Source organism: Protomyctophum bolini (genome assembly GCF_963924005.1).
Source record: "Protomyctophum bolini genome assembly, chromosome: 10".
NCBI classification, from domain to species: Eukaryota; Metazoa; Chordata; class Actinopteri; order Myctophiformes; family Myctophidae; genus Protomyctophum; species Protomyctophum bolini.
The window spans coordinates 27,046,221-27,066,392 of NC_137871.1; the positions used below are offsets into that span (position 1 = coordinate 27,046,221).

The 20,172-nt window shown below is 44.2% G+C and overlaps 1 protein-coding gene across 1 annotated transcript; it reads left to right on the forward strand.

Annotated features, from left to right (window-relative positions):
- Positions 1 to 14,302: 14,302 nt before the first annotated feature.
- Positions 14,303 to 19,355, forward strand: f9a (coagulation factor IXa; the record flags this gene model as incomplete). Its single annotated transcript, XM_080773438.1, has 8 exons — positions 14,303 to 14,330; positions 14,750 to 14,943; positions 15,067 to 15,091; positions 15,339 to 15,452; positions 16,387 to 16,521; positions 17,052 to 17,374; positions 17,762 to 17,885; positions 18,763 to 19,355. 8 exons carry the CDS (start codon positions 14,303 to 14,305, stop codon positions 19,353 to 19,355), a joined length of 1,536 nt encoding a protein of 511 aa, XP_080629564.1.
- Between the last annotated feature and the right edge of the window lie 817 nt (positions 19,356 to 20,172).

Genomic DNA, 20,172 nt, shown 5'->3' on the forward strand with positions numbered 1-20,172 from the left:
GGGAGGCATCCATACTAAATGCAGCATCTGCCTTTTATAGTTACGGTATTATCTCAAAACATTAAAAAAAATTATCCCCAAAAAAGCTAATATTTTCATGAATTTCAAAACAAATTCAAAGAGTTTTTCTCCAGTAATTTTTTTTAATAAAATAAATTCCATGAATTAGTAAACAAAACCACCCATCTGAGAAAACACATTTCGTCCGCTTGCATTCGCTTCCTAAATATTCCACATTTTATTTCAAGATTTTTATGAAAAGAGACGATCTACAAGCTTGCGACATGCTTGTAGCAGATGCCGATGCAAGTTTAAAGTGCTCATAAAGTATGAGGTAGGCCTATAGTCGCTCCTTAAGAGCTTGCTTTCATGGACATGGTTGCTTATTTCTGGCAACACTGGGCCTGACACACATTTCCCAACCTCTCCACTCGCCCACCCACACTGACCCGTACAGCAGCTAACAGTTATGTCACACGACAACACACACACTCCACAAACACTGCTTAGTCACACTTTAAGCTCGGTTGTATTCTTATACGGTCTGATTTTGTTTCTCTCCATGTATAACAAAATGTATGTACATTCTCAATATCAGAGCAGATTATTGTTGAAACCCGACGTTGAAGAGTGCTCCCATCATCAGCCCCATGCAGTGGTGCATATTCACCGTGGTAATCAATTCGGAATCAATTTCCCATTGCATGGACAACGTGGCCACACACAGTCTTCACCACACGCGAGCTGATGCATAAATCCGTTGGGATACAGGATATAATGCATCGCACCATGACCAGAGCAGAACCAAGATATGCATGGCTGCATTGTGGGTTGGCCAGAACACTGAAAATCACCCAGGGTTTTCTTGGTAGGGTAGGGCATTGGTTCCCAAAGTGGGGTCCGGGGACCCCTGTGGGGAACTTGAGGGAGTTTCAGGGGGTACATAGCTCAATTAGAGATAGTTAGGAACCAAATGGACCCTTATGGATCTCTAACTCGTTTTAATCGTCATCCGCCTTAAAATATTTTCTGGGACAGGCAGTGGCGGGTGATTTATGCTCTGGGAGTGGCTGATAAGGGAATCAGCCCAGCTCCGTTCCTAGGGGACAGGTAGTGGGGGTGGTGGTGGGCCGGGGGTCAAGGTGCAAGCTGGAGGGGAGGCTTTGGGATGGCTTCACTGTCTTTAGGCATAGGCTTAAGTTCTATCTCACACTCTCCCAAAATAATATTCAACATTTATGTTATCAGATAATGTCTGATTCATTAAATCTATAACCTCTATATAGCATCTGTCTGTAGCATATGGTACAGTACAATACAGTATAAGGCTGACTCCTGTATTAATCTCCCTGTTTCTCCTCCACACAGGCATCTTATGGTTTGCTCCAGGTTTAAGCACACACACCTTATACACTCCATATCACCATATATATATATATATATATATAACACCATTAACAATAGGCCTACTGACTTCCACACTCCACAACACGTTTCTGTTCATTTTGTTTTCTATTAAGTAAAAGAAAAGAAAACCTTGAACCATTTTACCCCAATTACATTTTATGTGGCCACTGGCCAAAGAGTCCGGGCAGATAAGCGCACACACACACACACACACACACACACACACACACACACACACACACACACACACACACACACACACACACACACACACACACACACACACACACACACACACACACACACACACACACACACACACACACACACACACACACACACACACACACACACACACACACACACACACACACACACACACACACACACACACACTCTCTCTCGTGTGCTACAAATAGCTGTATAGCTATACTGCATAGGCATGGCCATCAAATATTCAACATGACAGTTGACAAGGATTTCTACTTCCCAACATATTAGGAAGAACACCACGGTTTGTTCGTCAGGAGATCTTATTTTAAGGGATGGTTCAGATTTGTTCCCCTCATGTCCAAACTGTGAATGTAGTATGTACCATAAACAAGAACACTGCAGCTAATTCATGTAGACAAGACTTGCATCCCTGCAGTTACTAACCTATTCTTACTAACCTATTCTCTTAAGGCAGTGGATATTCAGCTTGACGGCATCGGTAAAGGAACGGCTTTTAAGAGTTCTGAACGCCTTCCGTTGAATCCTTATACTGCAACTGCAGCAACCATAACTTAACGGTGCTTAACTTTAAACATCACACACAAACACACGCACGTGCACACGCACATTTCCGTTCTTTGTAGCCTAATATTAGTTCAGAGTTTCATCAACCTGAGAACAGTCACACCTGCCCGTTTATCTCTGACCCCACAGAGGTCAAGGAGGCTTTCTGACCTCAGGTCACACATGGGGTCAGCCGGTTGGCAGCCGGGGTCAAAAGGCTGTAGCACGACATACATAATGGACATAATGTCTCCCAGTCCCGGACTCCATTTTCATACAACCCATATCACAGGGTCAGGGTATATTTTAGCAGTGTGGTAAATGATGTACAGGCAGGTGGTGTGGAGAAATCACAGCATCCTGACAGTCTCCCATTTACTTCTGGCGATGATCAGTCTTCACCTGCCAGGCTTCTGGCAAGGTGAATAATGGCCAAAATGAGCCCTGTGCTTTATTATAAACATCAAAGACTTCCTTAGACTTTTGGAGAACATTCACTGTACCTCCAATGGTCTATGTCTATGTGACAGGCCTTATGATATTTACAGTAAAACCCCCAAAATTGTGATCTACCAACCTGGACCTAAACCCAAGTACAACTTTATCATTATTATGTCAGTTTGGACAGACATAATGCTGCCTGTCATTTACATTCCAGGCCTGATTTGTTTGCACAGTCTAACCCTGTACAAACATAATTGACACAAGGCATTAACAATGATAGCATTTCCCCACATAGCACAGTGCCTTTTAATAAACACGATGCAAAAACAATGGCATTGCAAGCACCACACAGACAACAACGGAGGTACTGTAGGGGCACTCACACTGACTGTGACAGCATACCTTTCTAGTTAATCAGGTGGCCCACACAGCCTGTCAGACAATTCTAACACGGATATATAGTGTTCTGTGTGGACAGCAATGTTCTAGGCTAGTTGGACTGTACTATTCAACTGTCAAAACAGAAATCAATATTAAACTTTTCCCTCACTCAGTTAATGCTGGCCTCCCTGTTTTGGGCATGTCATAGGCTTGTGTAGTCGTGTGTGTATATATATATATATATATATATATATATATATATATACACCGGTATATATATCTTGTAGGTCTGCTATTTTTTTTAAACCGTAGAAATGTGGCACAAATCTTTGAATATATTATTCTTTCAGAGCGAACGTTTTTAACTCAAATCTTTGTTTCTGGGGGGGGTCCTTGGAACTACATATTTTGAGATGGGGGTCGGCGGCCAATTACATATAATCTTGGGGGTCCTTGACATGAAAATGTTTGAGAACCACTGACACAGAAACATAGGATTCTTTAGAAAACTGTCCGAATTTAAACCTAAACCTAAACGGATGGACGGAGGGAGGGCAAAACATACTCTCTCCCAATGAAACTAAATAATAAAGGGACCCATAAACCAGTGAGAGCCTCTAGAGGGTCCTCTCCCCACACACTAACATTACATGATCTTGTAGACTTCACAACAGCAGTCATAATGTACAAAGCGCATAACAGACTTCTTCCGGGCTGTATCCATGCAGGACCTGTTTGAGGCTAGAGATAGTAGGTATAATCTTAGGGGATTTGGCAAGAACAAACAAAAAAGGGATATGTATAACTGTCAGAGGGGTGAATCTGTGGAACGGCCTGGACAATGTACTAAAAAAGTGCAGTTCAATCTATACATTTAAAAATGTGTAATCAAAAATGTATAAATAAAAAACAAATATAAAACATTAACAATATAGTTTGCCACCTTTAAATCATATCTTATTAAGTATATACTCATTAAGATATAGTAATGCTAGTCATCCTGCCGTCTTGGTGATGAGTGGTGGTGAATGGTGGGAGCTGGATACGCATCATCAGTATTCAGTAGTGTCTCCTTGGATCTTGGGATGTTTCGGCCCCAACACTATACACCCTCCCCAAGGTGGCCAGCTACAGGCTGATCAGACCTGAGCTTGCGTTAATCCAGACTTGTCACGAGAAAGAGAGCCATGCATGGCAAACTTCTCGTGAGACTATGCATGGCAGGGGCGTCCTATTCCCTGAGTCAAGCCAAAGCTGACCGCATACCTTCTGGCTTGCTACTTCGGTGCCCAGCAGGGGTCTTTCCTCATTCTCCTCATAAAAATTATTATTATTTTTTCCCTTACAAGTCTGTAGGTGTAAATAGGATAGGCAAAATAAGCCACTGGCTTCAGCCTATACCTTTTTGGTCTAAATACTAAGTTATAATGATCAAATGTAATCAATGCATTCAATGTTCATTCTATGACCAAAATAACTTGAACTGAACTGAACTCTGTGCACTGCAGCTTTCAGCCGACTCATGTTTGACATGCAGTAGGAAAACGGTGATCTTTACGGGCAGTTTCTGTCCAGGAGGGATATGGGAGGGAGCTCCACTGTTCAGTTAACGGTGTCTGAACATCTCTGAGCCGCCGGTCGCATCACGGCTCACACCACCAGGATCGGTGGAGGGATGGGAGGGCAACAGAACATTGGGCTTAAACCAAGTTTAACCAATAGCTATTAATGTGTGAAATAGTGAACCAGTATTGGTGCTGCACTTCCAGGGCATACTGTAGAGTCCTTGTACATCTACTTCAGTTCCTTCACATATGTCCAGTTGATCCTACTTAAGAACACCTGTCATGAAGTAGGCTATAGCTACTTCGTGATTCACTACACTATGCGAGGGTTTCTACTTTCTACTGGACCAGTGGACTGAAGGATTTGTGCCTTGAATCAAAAGGACGTTCTATAATGTAACAGTAATGTGTTGGGTAATTTATTATAGCACAAATATACGATGGATTCTAAACAGCAACCCTGTTGCCTGTTTACATTCTTGGCTGGATTTCATCTGATCGGTCTCCAAAAGCTCTATTTGGACTGCGACCAGCGATGTGAGGCAGTTAAAAAGCAAAGTGTTCCCTTTTGCCGTCTTTGGCAACATACCAAGCCGATTGTTGAAATGTCAGGGTGTTTGGTTCGGTGGGTGGGATGCAGCAAGGAAGGAGTGAGGGGGTGGGGTGGGTGCAGAACATTAGCCTTTAAGATGGCAGGAATGACTGTAGCAGTAATTAACAGTGGGAGTCGCTCTTTCAAATATCACTTTAATGTCAATGACAATATCTAGAGACGAGGTGGTGGTGTTGGAGGAGCAAGGTGCTTTGAAGCCAGCAGTGCTTCTTTTTAGACTGTACCATCTATGTCGCTGGGAAACAGCATACATCCAAAACTCGTACTTTTCAGGATTCAATTTCAAAAAGTAGCAAATCTACAAGTTCAAGACGCTGTGTGTGACGTTGTAGTATGATCAAATAGGGTGTCAATTTACCAAAAAAAACCCACAAAGTTGAAATATAGAGAATAGGAGGTTTCTGGCCGACAGTAACGATATACGGTACTGTACAGAAGAGAATCCCTGTTGATATTACACGCTCACAACGGGTCTGGTGAAATGGGTCCGGTCGCCATTGTTACAGTCTTCATAAAGAGAAAACATGACCATCTCTCATAGTTTACCGTCTTTTTTTTATCAACCGACAACCACAGCACTTCTCTGATTCCTAAGGTCTCAGACCGACTGAAATAGACCAATGACGTCATCTCATCAGCCACACACACCTGCTCAAAATGGCTGCTTCTTCCGTCACTATGTACATTTACGCAAGTACTGTACTTAATGTAGTCTTAAAGGCTCACTATGTAACTTTTTTTAATTAATAAATTGACAATTTGTTAACTTTGGGGTAACAATTGGGGTGGTTGTATTTTGTCTCCCTGCTCTTCTATAGAGCGCCGAAGTCCTGACATCACTCGCTCATCCCTGGTTCTGCCTGGTTCACGGAAGTAATTTCTCTATGGGGTCCTCTTAAAATCGTCTCATATAAGCATTGTGGTCCAAAAAGAAACAAGCTGTCTCTGCGTTATTGTTGGGGAGGTGTCTCTGTGTCGGTCAGTCAGTCGGTCATATTTGATACCGTCGGTTTCTAGCGAAAATGTAACTAATTCAGCAGCAGTAACATTTTCTCTCAGTCAGTTGATTCTGAAATGAGTGAGTGAAACTGCCGGGATGACATGTATATTTTTCAAACACAGTTCTTATATGAGGCGATCTAAAATCCCCCTATGGGGATTACAATGCAAATTAAAAGTACACGAACGGCCTGGGCCATGGCTCAGTGGTACAGGCACCATGACTGGTAATCCAGTCTGGCAGTGTGCCGCGGGTTCGACTCCCGATTCCGACGGCCTTTACTGCATGTCTTCCCCCTCATTTCCTGTCAGCCTACTGTCTGTCCCTCCATGGGATATATAAAATAAAGGCGAAAGCCACAAGAAAAAAATAACATTTAAAAAGTATACGAACATGTGGATTTGTGCCCTCTACCGATATTGACGTCAGACTACGGTGCTCTGTTGGGACATTTAGATCGTGTCAAAGGTCATGTCTCACATAGACACAGGATCTGACACGAAATTTGACCTGCTGATCAATTTATCCCATGAGCTCAATGGTAAAAACACCCTATATTTGATCACGCTACAGCGTCACGCAAAAGCATCAAAAGTAGTGGATCGTCAAGCTCAAAACGCGGTGCGAAGCAACACGTTTATGAATTTGAATCCTGAAAAGTAAAAGTTTTAGACATGATATGTGTGTGTGTTCCGTATGTTGTTGGTATGGCACTGCTTTTGATATTGAAAAATGCGGTTGGGTGTGTTTGACTACTAGACCAACTGTACTTCCGTACTGTTTTCTAAACTTTCAATCAACCAATCAATCCTCACGTTTTTCCCAAAATGATTATTTTTCAACATAATTATGGCATACCTCCCCATAATCTCTTATGTCATCTCGTGTTGGTGAGTGAATTTTCAGTCTCTCAGTTGGTGAGTGAAAGTTTCAGTCTCTCACCAGATGAGATCTGTATCTGGAAAACTGTCATTTCTGTCTCACTTCAGCCGATCCCCCCCCACACACACACACACACACACACACACACACACACACACACACACACACACACACACACACACACACACACACACACACACACACACACACACACAATAGAGAAGTCTAATACACTGCTCTTGCAGTTCCCTTAAACCATTTAGACTTGAGAACAATTCTGTGTGTGTGTAATTGGCCGCCGACCCACATCTGAAAATGTGTTGTTACAGGGACCTCCCAGAAGCAAATATTTGCATTAAAAATGTTCGCTGTGAATTTATTTATATACACACACACACACACACACACACACACACACACACACACACACACACACACACACACACACAAAGATATGAGGCACATGTTCACGATTTTTCAAAAATAGCAGATCTACAAGCTCGTATCACGACTATGAGCTTGTAGATCTGCTATTTTTCAATAGTTAAAGTAACATCATGCTTAAAACACCAAAAGGGGTTCCCGCCCCAAAATGGGTTAATGCACAGACAGAGCAGCTCCTCATCCTGAGACTATACTGTACCAGTGGGCTGATTATGTAGGAGGATAAAACCACTGCAACCTCTGTATCACCACCAGCCTGCAGCTTGAGGCTTCTGCAAACTGCTTCTGACTGATCCGTGTGTGTGTGTGTGTGTGTGTGTGTGTGTACTGTACTATACACAGGAACATAAACACAATTTACACATCATGGCCAGAGGACCTGAATTCATGCCATACAGTTACTGCTGTTCACAAGAATCACAGCTATGAGTAATTAACTACAGCACTCATCCCCTGACGCCCTGCGACGCCCCCCTGGAGCCGTCCCTGCTGAGACCCCCCCCCCCCCGGATATATCGGTGCATCAGTTGAATGTCATCCTAGTAAACCCCAAAGACAAGCTAACTTAGTCGAGGTACAGGATCTACAGCCAATTACAGGTTTGAACATCCAAATCATAGTTCTTTCCAAATTACCAAACTGTGCAGGAGAGACAACGATAAAAGAGAGACAGAAAATACTAGCAACAGGAAGAGACCGCTGTGGTTTAAAGGATTGTGAGGCCAGATTAAAATATGTAACTGTTTTATGAATACATTTTAATTTTGTCCACTCTGTATGGTAGAGTATGTTAATACAGTATAACGTTTAACTCCCTGTCTCCCTGCTCTTCTATTGAGACATTTAGGTCGTGCCAAAGGTCATAGCCAGACACAGGATCTGTCATTTTGAATACCGAATTGGAATACCAACTAATTCCTTCCCTACTCTGGAGGTGAGGATTCAATTGACTACTGAGACAACACAAAACATTAAATGCCCATTGACAATGAATGGACGATTTTGATCATTGATGACGCAAGACGCAATGGCGCAAGAACTCTAGTTTTCACTGGCTGCGGCTGCAATAATGACTTGAGTCTAGAGTTTGAATGGACAGGTATCAGTCAAAAGGAACATCGAAGAGGAGTAGCTCATCACATATGTCTACAGTGGATTTTTATGAAACAAAGACTTGAGAAAGAGGATAATTGAAGCTGTTCGTACAGCTTGGCAGCAGTGTGCATGAGGTCAATTGCATGAACATGCATGGCAGTCCTCATCACCACTGGGTCATCAGCTGACACACCGTTGTTGTTGTTGCTGCCCCCTGGTGGGAGTTAGTTGACAATTCAGAATATTCCATCTATACTGTTGACAGGGATTGACAGGATTATGTCCTGCTGGCAATCTCTAGCCCAGCGTTGCCAGACAGACTGATCGATCCCATGTGATCAGTCTGGCAGACAGCACAGGCACACCTTAGCGTCACGAAGATGCCAAAAGTTGCTCTTGGCTGGTGTCTCTTCCGGGGTTTTTTTGGTGGATGGAAATAAAGCTCCACCCACGCAGCAAAATAGGGCATTTTATAAGCATAACTATAAGCATACACAAAACACTCCAAACACTCTAACATTCCAAAAGTACTCACAAACAAAGCTTCTGTGAGGTCCACACACAGTCAGTGCGAGTGTAGAATACACAGCAGTCCTTTTTTTCTCTCTAAACTGACAAGGCGTGGTTTATAAACCCTTGATTAGTACTGCAGGTGCAGCTAATGCACTCTTGATTGACCTGACCTGAGGTCATGATGACCTCTAATAATCAAAGACATCAGAAAATATGGCTCCCCCATATCTTGCAAGTATGATCGAACCCTACAAACCCTCCCGCGCACTCTGATCAGCCAACGCAGGGAAGCTGGAAGTACCCTCACTAAAAACGCCAGGACAACGCTCCACACGTCCCAAACTCTTCTCCCTTCTGGCTCCAAAACTGTGGAATGCACTTCCCATTGCAGTCAGAACTGCAGCATCACTCCCAATCTTCCGCCGTAGTCTGAAAACCCACCTTTTCAGACTCCATCATGGCCTATAGCACTTACCCTACCCCCTTAGATAGCATTTCTGTAGACTTAGATAGCGTTTGATACAGACTTATAGCATGTTATGTAGACAGCACTATAATTGCATTGTATGTAGTCATAGCACGTCATAGTACATGTATAGCATAGTATATATATTGTATAGCTTCATTATATAGAGATTCCACTTCTTAGCTTACGCATGTTTCATGATAAATGTTTTTATGTGATGTATTCCCATGCCTTTTTGTTCTTGCTTAATGTAAATCGCTCTGGATTAAGAGCGTCTGCTAAATGCCTAAATTGTAAATTGTAAAATAAGGTTACGTTCCCTTGTCAGCCTGTAGAAGGCACTAAAACATGGCAAATAAAAGCATGTAACGTAACAAGAGCTAACACGAAAATGTTGTAGTTTAGACTTAGACATCCCTTTATCATAACAATCTGAAGATCCAATGCTTGAACATATGACAGTTAGTACATTATTGTTGGTGAATCACAATCATTGTCCATGACACTATGCTGGTCACGTCTGAGCCCTGCACACATTTCCAACAGCAGTTACATTAATATTTTACTGCGCAGGCACAGGCTATAAGCCCCCCCATAAATGACAAGGGGTCCCTGCAGAGAGTCTTGATGAGGCTGTGAAAAAGGCATGAAGCCAAAGGCCTCAGAGTTCCATCCTCACACTACCCCAATAAGCAGGGACGTGCAGAGAGTGTTACGGAGGCAAGGGGCTGAAATCCCCTTCAGAGGGCACTTTTGGACAAAAGCAGCAACCCATGGCAGTCTTTAGCTAGTGGAGATGCGGTGTAATGACATGGATTTCGATACAAATTAGTTCAACGCAAAATGCTGCGTTCAAGTTCAGGAGACTTTGGAAAAAAAGCAATTCTCCTGAATGCTGGCATGGAGAGGAGGACATTTGCATTTCTTTCACCACAGTAAATGCTACATTGGTGGTGTGGAAAGGGCAGTTGTTTTACAGACGGGTAAAATGGCAGAGGCTGAAGCCCACTTTGATGTGTGCACGTCCCTATATGCCAATAAGCCCCCATATGTATTCCCCACAGCCCAGGAGCAGCAACTAGGCTATACTATAGGCCTACATTAATTTTAACAATCAATAGCATGGAGAAAGCATCAGAGTTCTTATAATGTTTTAGTACTCTGCATCGATGCCCCATTGTAGTGCCTAGAAGTAATGCCTAATCACATTTGAGCTGGAGCAGATTCAGCTGCGCTCAAGATGTGTGACTGACAGATGATGACAGAGAGTGGGAGAGTAAAGAGACGTCGCACTGAAAATAAACTGTTACTGTCAAGACTGTTCTCCTATATTCTATCCAAATGTCATTTCGTTTTTCTGCCTGTCCATCCATCCATCACTGCTGGATAGCATGTCCATATATAGCAGTGACAGTCTGTCTGTGCCTCTGTTTGGAGACAAAGAACAAACCTGTAAATTACTTTATCGTATTGGATTTATCTGTATCTGGACAGAATCAATATGTGAATCCATTGTATTAAAAAGAAACAAAGACATGACAGGGTATAATAACGATGCAGTCCGAAAACTGTGTGGAACTCGATATTTGGGGCGAATGACACCTACAGTATAGTGTGTTTTGGGGGGTTGGGTGAAAGATTTGGAGGCTGTGAACGGGATGGGATGTCTTGGGCCCAGCGGTCAAACACTGGGAGCCTTCTGTGTAACTTTACAGTTTAAACTTGCAATATGAAATGGATGGCCTGCAGTAACCTCCTAAGCGACAACACTCCAATGATTTGTGTCGTTAGAGACCAAACAACTACTTAACTATAAAATGTTTAACAAGCATAAGTGATATATCTTCGCTGTCGGGAAGAAACCTCATAACTCCAAAATGTTCAGGAAATTAAAAATATAATTTTTTCAGGAAATAAAGAAAACCGTATATTTTTAAAACAAAGCAATACAGCCTCATCAAAGTTGATGTTGTATATATTGTCAATTACTTCCATGAGAGGGAGAGAGGTGGTGGATTTAGTTGATTTAGCAGACATTTTGAGGGTCCAATGGAGAAACAACACAGACATAAAAGGTGTTCAATAGCACTGATTTATGCCAAAAACCAAAAAAATGTAGTTATGAGGTTTCCTCCTGACCGCAACGGAAATGTATATATATAGCTACTTGAAGATGCGTGCACTCTGGTTTTCAATCCAGGGAGAAATGACTGCGATGTATTGAGAGAGCCGTGTTAATTACTCAAGAATGAATTATTCAGCCTGTTAACGATTCAATGAAATATAAATGCCACTGGTCAATAGTTGTCTCCATTAGAGCTGCCTTGCGACTCCCTCTTCGGGGGGAGAGATCCTGGGGCCGGGGGGAGAGATCCTGGGGCCGGGGGGCCCGGGTGGGGGGCTTGGGTTCTACGAGGCAGACCACAGACTGACACTGGAGTACGACCACAGACACTGGCCTTCAATTGGCTTGAAGTCAGCATGTGCCCTCAAGTCCTGATCAGAGCCAGTATGGCTGGTTAATGCATGCAAATGCAATTATTAGAAAGGAGGAGATCCGCATAAGTTCAGAAAATAAACCAGATCCTTAAAACTGCTATAGCCGATGAAGTGCATGTTAAAGGGGAATATATACTAATTTTCAACATTTTACTATGTCATTAATATAACGAAATAATAAAAAGTGTTGCCTAGAACTGGAGGTCTGAAAAATATGAAGTACATCTCAGTGACATCGCAAAGATGTACTTCATACTGTTAATAACTTTTTCAGACCTCCAGTTCTAGGCAACACAGAATGACATAGTAAAATGCTGCTACCATTGTCTCTTCCCAGCTGGGCGTGCCGTGCCTAGAAGAACACCCTGGAGAGCCACCTAGGGCAGGGGTCTGCAACAGGCCTGGAGAGCCACCTAGGGCAGGGGTGTGCAACAGGCCTGGAGAGCCACCTAGGGCAGGGGTCTGCAACAGGCCTGGAGAGCCACCTAGGGCAAGGGTGTGCAACAGGCCTGGAGAGCCACCTAGGGCAGGGGTCTGCAACAGGCCTGGAGAGCCACCTAGGGCAGGGGTCTGCAACAGGCATGGAGAGCCACCTAGGGCAGGGGTCTGCAACAGGCCTGGAGAGCCACCTAGGGCAGGGGTCTGCAACAGGCATGGAGAGCCACCTAGGGCAGGGGTCTGCAACAGGCCTGGAGAGCCACCTAGGGCAGGGGTCTGCAACAGGCCTGGAGAGCCACCTAGGGCAGGGGTCTGCAACAGGCCTGGAGAGCCACCTAGGGCAGGGGTCTGCAACAGGCCTGGAGAGCCACCTAGGGCAGGGGTCTGCAACAGGCCTGGAGAGCCACCTAGGGCAGGGGTCTGCAACAGGCGGAGCACACCCCTAGTGGCTCCCTAGCATTATAGATGCCTGAACCACCTCAATTGGCTCCTTTCCAACGCAAAGGAACTCAACTCCAATGCTTCTCACAGAAGACTGAGATTCTTACCCAGCTGAAAAAAAACAAGGCCTCAGATTCAGTGATGCTGATCATCACCGACTGCATCACATTTGGCTGTGAACTGATCTAGCGAGAGTTGGAGGTGACAGAACGATGACGCCTGCAGCACCATGTTGTCTGGAAAAAGCAGTGGTGCAATAGCTCATGATCACCAAACTGTAAACGCTCTCCTCCTTGACAATGCCTCGAGATCCTGTACAACATGAATATCACAAACGTTGCATTGACAACCTTGCAGGCTTATGCAAAGGCTAAAATGTAATTTAGATAGCCTGTTATGTAGACAGATGCCAGGCCATTTGTAGACCTGGCATCCTATACTGTGTATATAGTTTCAATGTACAAATTATTATTATTGTTTGGTGACAATACACAGCCCTGATGAAGGCCAACCCCCATCAAGAAGGAGTCTGACATACTGCAAAGGACATGCTCTCATTTTGGACGCACAGATATTGTCTGGCACGCACGCTCACTCACTCACTCACATCAAACACCAATCAAGCAAATGTTTGGTAGTTTTTTTGGGCCACCACAATGCTTTTCCAATGGGAGTCACATGGTTTGACCAAACATTTGTGTTTGATGAGGGGGAGGGGCACCACCACCAGCAATCAAACACAAATGTTTGATCAAACCATGACTCCCATTGGAAAAGCATTGTGGTGGCCCAAAAAAACGACCAAACATTTGCTTGATTGGTGTTTGGTACGTGTGAATGAGGCCACACACACACACACACACACACACACACACACACACACACACACACACACCTTGTAAGGTGTGTTCATATTTACAGATACAAGGAATCTGTTGTGTTATTATGCCAACCACAAAGACTGAGGTATATGTGCGCCATCTTGTGGTGAAGAGTCGAAAGTGCAACACATTATGTTAAAGTTGAGGTGGACTCAATTCTATACATTCCCCTCCTGGTTAATCTCTTACACGTGTCTAACTCTCTGAAAGCTGGCACACACAGTACAAGAGAAACACATTCTACACTCTACCCCAGTCCCTGGACAAACATCTATGTGTGGGCGCAGATTAAGTATAAACAACCGTGTGCTGTACTTTGGACTGGTGACCCACTGTGTGTGTGTGTGTGTGTGTGTGTGTGTGTGTGTGTGTGTCTGTGCGCGCGCGCGTGTGTGTGTATTTTGGTATCAGAGTGTTATGGCAGCGGTCATACTGTCTCTTCTATGCTGTGCGCTGATGCTGGACCACCAGCAGGTCTTGGGAGGTACAGTATAATATTAGGCTCATCTTTACCTATAGCCACTCGTGTGTAATAATCTCAGACATTTTATATAATTTTTTCTACGTCGGGGATCCAGTTGTGAGTCAATACTAGTACTGTGGCAGGCAGTAGAGGAGAGAGGTGGGGTATTGCAACAGTCAAGATGGAATTCGATACTTCTAGATGTTTTTCTAACCGATTACAGTAATTAAGCCAATTTCAGAAAACTATTTTAACGGTTATGCACAGAGACTACTTATGAAACTGTGAGGTGGGTTAAGTTAGACATAAAGTTAAGCTTTCCCCTTTTTTGTATTGTTTTGTTTGTCTTGTCTGGGTCCACTGCTGTGTTTCCAGGACTTCTGACTCAGCGTGACAGTGTCAGTGATTGTATTTTTCTGTGGCCTTGCTCTGCTCTAAAGCCCCAGCAGATCCACACAGCGCCCATGTGTTCCTGTCTGGCCAGGCAGCCGATAATGTCCTCCTACGGAGACATAAGCGGGAAAACACCGGGATGTTCGAGGAGTGGATGCAAGGCAACTTGGAGAGAGAGTGTCTGGAGGAGAGATGTGATCTAGAAGAGGCCAGGGAGGCGTTTGAGGATGATGAAATGACGGTATGTGTGTGTGTGTGTGTGTGTGTGTGTGTGCGCGTGCGTGCGTGCGTGCGTTGATCTGGCTTATACACATTGTTAACATGGATTGCAATAATCTGCAAGGCTTTACCATTTATTTTTCAGATGGAGTTCTGGGTGGGATACATAGGTAAGACTTTTGCTTGAGTCAAGAGTATGTATGCCTCTCTGTCTATAGCGCTTCAATTCTTACTATTACTGCTGTATTAACCAAATGAACCCTATAGCCTACTATACAGCATTCCTATTCCGGGGTGAACATTTGGCGGAAAAGATCTACAAGCTCACCTTCACGTTAGATGTAGATTAGGCTATTTTCGGCCAAGAGATTTGGAATTACAGCACGTGCGTGTGTGTGTGTGTGACTGTGCGTTCAGATGGAGACCAGTGTAAATCCAGTCCGTGTCAGAACCTGGCAGAGTGTAAGGACCACCTGGGCTCTTACACTTGCTCTTGTCTCAGCGGCTTCACCGGAAGAAATTGCGAGATTGGTAAGCGAACATTCCCACGGATTTAAAATCATATATTTTATAATCCCACACAGCTGTGTTTCGTGCTCAGTTCATGAGACCTTGACCTTATGACCCAGATATACTTTTCTGTTCCAGTCTGTGACCTGGTACCTGATCCCAGAGTTCTTGGATTCTTATAATAGAGCCGTCAAACCAGTGTTGTTTTTGGCAGAATTTTTTTATTTTAGTTTTAGTCATAGTCTCTTGAATAGTTTTCATTTAGTTTTAGTCACATTTTAGTCACCTGGAATGTGTTAGTGTTAGTCTAGTTTTAGTTGACCAAATATCACAAGTTGATTTAGTCGACTAAAATGTATTTTGGCAGGCCTTGATGCCTGTTTTTACACTTGCTGAAAATAGCCGATCTACAAGCTCACAACGTGTCACAGCGCAACGCGTTGTGATCTTGTAGATTCTGCTATCTGCTATTTTCAGCATGCAACCAAAGTGGAAAATGACTTATACTGGATCTCTTGTCCACTAGACCCTTCATAACATTTTAGTCTAGTTTTTATTTGTTGCCTGAAATTGTCAGTACATTTATTCTTAGTTTTAGTTATCATAGCTTAGTTTTCATTTAGTTTCCATTTAGATGAAAAAAGGTAGTCGACAAACATTTTTTGTCTTAGTTCTAGTCGACGAAATCTACAGTGCGTCAAACGAACAATTAATTAATGTTGCTTTAACAGATATCATTGTGAGCAACAGCCAATTTTTGAGGGGCCCGCTATGCCCAGCTTTGTGTGTCTGTGTGTACCACGGAAATTATTTGATTGGCTGAGCACAGAATGTTATGATGTATGATGATGATAAGAGTGCCGGCCTCACTTCACACGATATGATTTTCTTTTTTAAACTGTGTGTGTGTGTGTGTGTGTGTGTGTGTGTGTGTGTGTGTGGTATCCGTGTTCAGTCACTGCTAGAAGGTGCGATCTGAACAACGGGGACTGCATGCACTTCTGTGAGTCCATGGGTACCTTCGGAGCAAAGTGCTCCTGCGCAGAGGGATACAAACTGGCGCGGGACGGTGTCAACTGTGAGCCGACCGGTAACTATACATCCAATTCATACCGTCCATGTTATATTCAGCTATAAGCTGTGCTTAAACGTTACAACAGTGGTTCCCAAAGTGGGATCCGGGCGGGGACGCCCAGGGGTACCTGAGGGAGTTCCAGGGGGTCCCCAGCTAAATGATAGTTTGGAACCAAATGGACCATTATGGGTCTGTAACTCTGAGAGTGTACAAATGGAATGGTTCCATTTGTACACTCTCAGAGTTAAAATAACATTGATTTTACATTATAAATTTGGGGTCCCAGAGACAGAAATGCCATTAAATGGGGGTCCGTAGACTAATGCATGTCAAACTGGGGGTACTTGAAATTAAACGGGTTGAGAATCACTGCTAGAGCCGTAAACACCTTCTCTTATGGGAGGTCCCTGGCATACCTTTTAAAATGGTGTTCTGCAGGCTAATAAATGTCAATTTGGGGGGCCTTGACATGAAAAGCTTTGGGAACCACTGCGTTACAAATACCGACTTTCTTCTAACAACATTCCTGATGTTACTGCGAGCAGCTGAATATCCGTGTGGCCGCGACGCCCTGACGGTGATTAGTGGGTCCACGAGGTCTCTGTTCCAAAATGACACAGAAGTGAGTCTGGGGATAAATGGCACTGGGCTGACCGACACCACCACTACCAGCCCTGTTCCAACAACGCCTGCCAGCAGCAGCACCACATCATCTACAACCACGGACGCTTTCACGTTAGACCCGTCCCAAAGCAGGCTGCCTCAGTGGGCGGTCAGGGAGAGCAGGATTCCCATAAATAACACCATGAACGACAAGAAACGCATCGTCGGCGGGGATACCGTCATACCTGGAGAGATCCCATGGCAGGTATGAAATGTACCGCGTGTATATACGTACTACTATGAAAAATGGCCTGAAAACTAACTTGATCCTTGGATGTGGTGTGGCTAACGCAAGTTGGTATAGGCTATTATTGTAGGGGATAAAGAAAGATAACGACAGGCTATATTTCACTGAAACAAGACCTGAAACATAACCGTGCATCATTGGTTCCCAATTACGTAAGAAAGAGGAAAACATTGTTGCTTAGCTTGACTATACTTTCACAATCACAATTTATCTGTTGAACAGAGTCAAAAACTAAATTCACAGTGCTTGTGAGGGTGGGGGTCCACCTCTGGCCTGAAACGTTTGGGAAACCTTGCCGTGTACACTCTCTCACCTGTAGCTGTTGACCAGCTCTCCTCTTCCCAGGTTGCCTTGGTGTCGCGTCCCAGCGGACAGGTGTTCTGCGGCGGGGCCATTCTCAGCGAGCTGTGGGTCGTCACCGCTGCTCACTGTTTGGTGGAGGGACAGGGGTCTTTCTTCGTTAGAGTGGGTGAGGATGTCAGAGAAAACAAATCCCAAAGAAAGAATATAACACACGTACATCAGTAAAACAAAAGGGGGGCATTCAAACTCACTTTTGAATGCTGTGTACGAAAGTGTATATGGTAGGTATATGCTTTTTCAACGGTATACTTGACATGTATGGTGAGGTCAAAAGCTCGTTATACTGTTGTTGTTTTTTTGACTAAAGCACTTTGACAGGATGTCACTCATGACCAATTAAGCGTTTGTTATCCACACCTTGTTTAAAACATAATGGAGCCACTAGTGACTAGTGTTACAACATGTCTGTTATAGTTTTTTTTTTTAAGTCTAATTTAGGTCTAATTTATGTTTTGGCTAAAGTTCTCCTCAGAATAGAGATGCTAGGGTTCAAGTGGTTCATGTAAAAGAAATGAGAAGTAAATCCTACTCACAGATTTGGTGGCCCCCCTGTAGTAACTCTGAGGTCCCGGACCGCCTGTTGACCCCTGGATTATGTAAATCAAATCAAATCAAATCAAATTTTATTTATAGAGCACATTTTCAAAGACCAGGAGGCCAACCAAAGTGCTGTACAGGAAACATGACACAAGTAACATAGTAAAACAAAATCAAAGCAACACAAAAGTACACAGGTTACATTACAAAATCGAAGCAACACAAAAAGTACACAGGTTAATTAGGTCAAACATTAAAAGCCAGGTAGAAGAAATGGGTTTTTAGTAAAGACTTAAAGGCCTCTAAGGAAGGAGCAGACTTAATATGAGGGGGTAGACAGTTCCAGAGTTTGGGGCCAGCAACTGAAAAGGCACGGTCACCTCTGGACCTGAGATTGGAATTGGGCACAGTCAGGTCATAAACTGTGACTGGTTGTTTTCTGTCAGGGGAGCACAACGTCTACATGAAGGAGGGCACGGAGCAGGACCACGAGGTGTCGGAGCAGCGAGTCCACCCCCGCTACCAGCCCCAGGTGAGCCTGTACAACCACGACATCGCCCTGGTGCACCTCCAGACGCCCATCGTCTTCTCGGCGGCGGCGCGGCCCATCTGCCTGGGGCCCAAGGCCTTCACTGAGGCCCTCGTCAAGGAGGCCTCTCCGGCCACGGTCAGCGGCTGGGGCCGCACGCGCTTCCACGGCGCCACGGCCAGCACGCTGCAGAAGACCGAGGTCCCGTTCACGGACCGCACCGAGTGCAAGGACAGCAGCGCCGCCCGCATCACGCGCTACATGTTCTGCGCGGGATACTACGACACCGCCAGGGACTCGTGCCAGGGGGACAGCGGCGGGCCGCACGCCAACCGCTTCCACGACACCTGGTTCCTGACGGGCATCATAAGCTGGGGAGAGGAGTGCGCCAAGGAGGGGAAGTACGGCGTGTACACCCGCGTGTCCCACTACTACCGCTGGATACGATACGTCATGGCGGCGAGCAAGAACAGACTGGCAAACGAAGATGTGGATGAACCTGACCCTTAAACGTAGTTGATACTGCCTTAACATGCACATTTTAAACCAATAATATTCAAAACGTAGTAATAGCAGGGTTTCCTGCACAATGTTATTGGCATGGCGCCACGCCATGCTTGAAATTAATTCCGCCATGCTTATCATATATGTTTTTAGGGGGCTAATGAATCATGGTGTGTATGTGTGATATGAAATAATCATATTCCATCATATTCAAGTGTTTTGGAGAGAAATGAGACAGACTACATGCAGTCACTTTCAGTAGTAGAGGCCTGCAGAGGGGAGCTGTGTGTGTCTGTGACTGTGCCCAGGTGATGGTCGTTGATGCTGATTAATACATCAAGGAAGGCAATTATGTTTCTGCACTGTCAAATAGGTCTACATCTATCCTAAGATAGAAAAGATAAAAAAAATATTTTTTTACATGTTAACTCGAGCTAGGTTCTAAACGAAAGCATGTTTACGAGAGTGCTTCCACTAAGGAAAGTAGGCTTTCTAATGACACAACCCGCCTTTGTATTGGTGAGTAGCAAAAAACTTTCTTTTTATTTACACTAAAGACGAGAGGCTGGTCTGCATTTATGCGAGCCCTGGAAAGTATAACATAGCTCTAAATGCGAAGTGCTGGACAATGTTTACAAAGCCGGCCCCAGCAACCATATCATATGGCCGAATATCTTTGCAACACAGTGTAACACATTGCTGGGTATCATCATGTTTAGCCGCTGCTGGAAGAACATGTTGTTTCAAGACCAGCTTTGTTTGGCCGGGAAGAGTTACACAGGTATGCCTCCTTAATCCAGACGTACCAGATTTGTGGCTGCTG